The sequence below is a fragment of the Myotis davidii genome, unplaced genomic scaffold, assembly GCF_000327345.1.
Source record: "Myotis davidii unplaced genomic scaffold, ASM32734v1 scaffold37, whole genome shotgun sequence".
Classification (NCBI taxonomy): domain Eukaryota; kingdom Metazoa; phylum Chordata; class Mammalia; order Chiroptera; family Vespertilionidae; genus Myotis; species Myotis davidii.
In genome coordinates, this window is record NW_006289395.1 from 4,060,113 (window position 1) to 4,064,976 (window position 4,864).

The 4,864-nt window shown below is 40.0% G+C and overlaps 1 protein-coding gene across 1 annotated transcript in view; it reads left to right on the forward strand.

The window, feature by feature from the left end:
• LOC102760149 (dynein heavy chain 9, axonemal) overlaps positions 1-3,648 on the forward strand; it is a 194,745-nt gene extending 191,097 nt beyond the window's left edge. Inside the window, exon 42 of the mRNA XM_015562544.1 lies at positions 3,469-3,648. Coding sequence (XP_015418030.1) covers positions 3,469-3,648 — 180 coding nt within the window. The remainder of the gene's footprint in view (positions 1-3,468) is intronic.
• The last annotated feature ends 1,216 nt before the right edge of the window (positions 3,649-4,864 follow it).

Below are 4,864 nucleotides of genomic sequence, written 5' to 3' on the forward strand. Positions count from 1 at the left end.
TTTGCTCTGCCTGAATAACTTCTTTAGTGTTTGCTTTAGTTTATATCTGCTAGCAAAGAACCTCTCAGTTTTTATTAGAGTTTAAATGCATTTATTTCATATTTTTAAAGAATTTTGGACAGTGATTTAGAATCTAGGTTGGCAGCTATTTTCCCCCAGCACTTTGAAGGTGGCATTTCGTTGTTTTCTGCTTTCCATCGAGAAATTATCTCCAAGCCTTACTGTTCCTTTGAGAGTATCTGTATTTTTTCTCACTTGTCTGTTTTTAAAATTTTCTCTTTGTCTTTGATTTTCAAGAAAATCACAATTATGCTTAATATGTCTGGGTGGTATTTTTATATTTATCCTGCTTAGTGTTTGCAGCATTTTTAAAACCAGGTTTGGTGCCCTTTTTTCAGTTTTAGAGAAGTTAGAGCTAACATCTCTTTACATATTGCTTCTGCTTCTTTCTGTTCTATATCTGGTATTCCCATACATGTATATGACCTTTCCACTGTGTTTCATGTGTTTCTTATGCTTTTTTCTTTTCTTTTTCCAGAATTGGTTTCTTTTTTTTATTATTATTGCTTTAAGTATTACAAAGGGTATTACATATGTGTCCATTTTTTCCCCCCGCCCTAGACAGTCCCCTAGCCTCACCTATCCCCCAGTGTCTTATGTTCATTGGTTATGCTTATATGCATGCAAACAAGTCCTTTGGTTGATCTCTTACCCCCCTACCTCCTGCTCCCCAACCCTCCCCGGCCTTCCCGCTGCAGTTTGACAATCTGTTTGAGGCAGCTCTGCCTCTGTATCTATTATTGTTCAAAAGTTTATAATGGTCTCTATTATCCATGAATGAGTGAGATCATGTGGTATTTTTCCTTCATTGACTGGCTTATTTCACTTTTTTTAATATTATTTTAGAGAGAGGAAGAGATAGAGAGAAAGAGAAACATCCATGTGCGAGAGATACATAGATTGGCTGCTCCCCTACACGCCCCCAAACAAGCCCGAATCCTGGGCATGTGCCCCACCTGGGAATACAACCTGCCACCTTCCGGTGTACAGGATGACACTACAACCAATTGAGCCACACTGGCCAGGGCACTTCTGTTTTTTCTTGTTAATTTCTTTTTTCTGTTTGTTATTCAGTTGGATTATTTTGTGCTGGTCCCTTTTCTACTCACTAATTCTTTTTTCATGTGTGTCATTCTTTATTAATCCCATTTGATAAATTCTTAATCTCAATAACTATAACTTGGGGGTCATTTTTAATTTGATAATTTCCATTTGGTTTATTTTTAAAGGTTTCAGTACTCTGCTGAAATTCTTTACCTGGTCATCTAATTTCTTAGTCATATTAATTATAGTTTTGTTAAAGATTGTGTCTGTTAATTCCAATGCCTAGATCTTTTGTGGGTCAGTTTTTTTCTTGGTTTTGGTCATATCTCCTGGTATTCCCAGTTTGTTTGTTTGATTGCCAGGCATTATGAATTTTAAAATGTGCGGGTAATTTGAGTATTTAGATCAGTGGTTCTCAACCTTCTGGCCCTTTAAATACAGTTCCTCATGTTGTGACCCAACCATAAAATTATTTTCATTGCTACTTCATAACTGTAATGTTGCTACTGTTATGAATCATAATGTAAATATCTGATATGCAGGAGGGTCTTAGGCGACCCCTGTGAAAGGGTCGTTCGATTGCCAAATGGGTCACGAACCACAGGTTGGGAACCACTGGTTTAGATGATGATGTTTTCCTTCAGAAATTACATACTTCTGCTTCTGGCCCGCAGTTGCCAGGGACTGAGGAGACTGAAATTGGGCTTTAGTTTCTGTGAGGACCGAGTGCTTTGTTCACTCACACTTCTAACATATAACCACCTGACAGGGCCCATTGGGGTTTAGGCTCAGCATCTCAACCTCTCACTTGTCACTGTCTTTTCAGTTTCTGATCCTATAAGGCACTGTTTGTGAATTGGCAAATGTCTGAAGAAGATAAATGGTGCCAAACATGGGGTTAATCTCACATCCTTCTCTTCTCTCCAGTAGTTGAGCCCCGCAAGTCCTGGCTGACTTGATTACTCTCCAATGCTTCTAAAAAGATAAAGCTTTAAAAACAATTTTCCCATCTTTTGCAGTTGGTCTCAGTAGGTTGGTCTGTGATCAGCTATTCTGCCATTACCAAAAGCAGAAATATTAATGGAGGTTCTTGCGACCTTATAGTAATTGAAGGATTCAATATCAGTTCATTCATTCTTTCAACAAGCATTCCCTGAGAATCATATGTCAGGCACCAGGCGAGGTGTTAATAATACAGTGATTAAAACAAACCACATCTGAAAATAAATCTCTCAATTTCCCTGCCTTTAAGACACTCACCATGACCTGGAAGAAGCAAACCAGTACAAAGAAAAATAATTTTAGAAACTAATAATTCTCTTATAAATATTTAAAGGGTCATATGGGAGCACATCAGAGGGAATGGTGTTGGACAGGAAAGAAGAGACCATGAAAGACTCAACAAAGTTTATCAACTGATCTCGATCTTGAAATATGAGCAGAGCGAACAAAGGCATGAAGGCACAGAAAGTATTCAGTCAGGGTCAGAAAATAATTTGAGTTTTGTGAAAACGGAAACTGGATTTGATGGGATGTGATGATAAGAGGGATCATGAGTAATCAGACTGGTAGTCATATTAGAAGCAGACCCTTGTGCCATGCTGTGGAATCTGAGCATTATTCCTCCGGTACTGAGGAGCCATTAAACGGCCCCTCTTTCTCTGACACAGAAAGAAAGCAATGAAGGCGGACACAGGAGCAAATGAGTTTGAAGTTATAGGACTTACTGAAGTTGTTGAGGGGCTCTATTCTAGGTGGTCTTTATTTTTCAATGAAAAAGAAAGCTGAGACATTGGCTAATCATAGCAGAGATGTGCCAGAAATTTGAGATAAAATAATAAATATTTTAAACAATTCCTGTGTTATTATGTTAGATGGGAAGGAGAACCTACTCAAGATAAACAAATGTGTTGGTGACTGCAGAAGTTAACTATACTCATCCTAGTCCTTCGTCACTGTTCTGATTCCACATGAGCAATTGTCACTCAGAGTAGCTTTCAAAACGGCGCTGAAGGAATTGAAACAGAGCAGAGCCCCCTTCCCGCAGCGTAGGGATTTGGAATGCAGTGTCTAAAATTCCAGGCTCCATGGCCAGGCGAACCTGATTTCAAAACCTCTTGGTTTTGAACTAAGGCCACTTATCATGTGGCATTGGACATACTTCCTATCTCTGAACTGCAATTTCCAAATTATACGAAATGGATATAATAAAAATGACTTTGTGGGATCATCATGATGGTTAAATGAGCTGTGTCTGGCAAAACATCGACTCCAGTACCTATCACAGAACTGGCTTCAATAAGTAGTCACTGTTGTCATTGTAAGTTGTTATTCATGCCATATTTTTGTCTGTTCTCCTTAAAGGGCATTCTCTTCTCCTCGGTGGAGTGTGTAAAATCCGCACGGGACCTGGTAAAGCTCTATCTGCACGAATCAAATCGTGTTTACCGGGATAAGATGGTGGAGGAAAAGGACTTTGTTCTTTTTGATAAAATCCAGACAGAAGTGGTTAAGAAAATTTTTGATGTGAGTATTGCACTGTGAATTCTTTCTACATTTAAAAATAATGATAGTTGTGCAGACTATCACCCAAATTATAAAAATACATAAATTAGAGAAAATAAGAGATTAGTAAAAGAAAGAAAAGTCTATCATTATTTTGCAGAGCTGAAAAGTGTTGAGGCAAGAAGAGACAAATTAGGCATAGGATCTGAATGTTGAGAAGGTATGTGGACATCCACTAATCCAAACCCGCCTTTAGTAGTAACTCCCCTCAGTGTCGTTTCCCAGGTTAGTCATCCCAGTTCATGCACCAGCGTCCTCGGAAATGCACAATCTCAGCTTTCCCAGGGCAGCCATCTGGGAACTGGAGATGACTGGAAATTTAGAACAATTTTGAAATTTGGGATCTTTGGAACAATTATAAAAACTGGAAATTTATTCTAATCATGATTTAAAATTTATTTTCCTGTCTATTAATCCTAGGTTTACCTTCAAATCTTTAAAGACCATTTATCTTGCCCTTCCTAGGTCTTTTCTTCTCCGAGCTAAATAGCCTCTGCTCTTTTAACCATTTTTGACAAGGCTTGTTTTCATACCCAGAGTAGTTGGCATCATCTTGATTATTCTCCCATCCATGTTCTCCTCTAAAATCATGGTGCCTGACTCACCACACAGCCCAACTGTGTCTGACCAAAAGCAAGATCACCATTCCCCTTTTCTTATCCTATCTAATAATAGACAACATGGTAATTGACCGTACCTTTGCTATGCCTCCCATTGGCTAATCAGCGAGATATGCAAATTAACCCAACCAGGATGGCAGCCAGCAGCCACGCAGCTGAAGCGAGCAGGAGACTTGCTTGCTCCAGTGATGGAGGAAGCCAAGGTTCCCAACCTGCTGCGGCACAGCTCTGACCTCCGAAAGCAACAAAGTTTCAATTATAGAAGCTAAACAAACCCCAGATACCTGTTTTCAGCAGGCCGTGGCCTCAGAACTGGAGTGAGCAGGAGCCCGGCTCTCAGCTCCAGTGACGGCAACAAAGTTTCTATTATAGAAGGTAAATAAGCACCAGAATAAAAAGAAAAAAGAAAAAAAGGAGAGGCTGTGAGCTTTAGTCGCCAGCCAGCCTGTAAACGGCCCTCAGTCCCTCACGCCGATTGGCCAGGCACCCATTGGGGACCCCCACCCTAAAGGGGGTGTGGCCAGCCTGAAAACAGCCATCAGCTCCTCATCCAGGCTGGCCAGGCACCCTAGCGG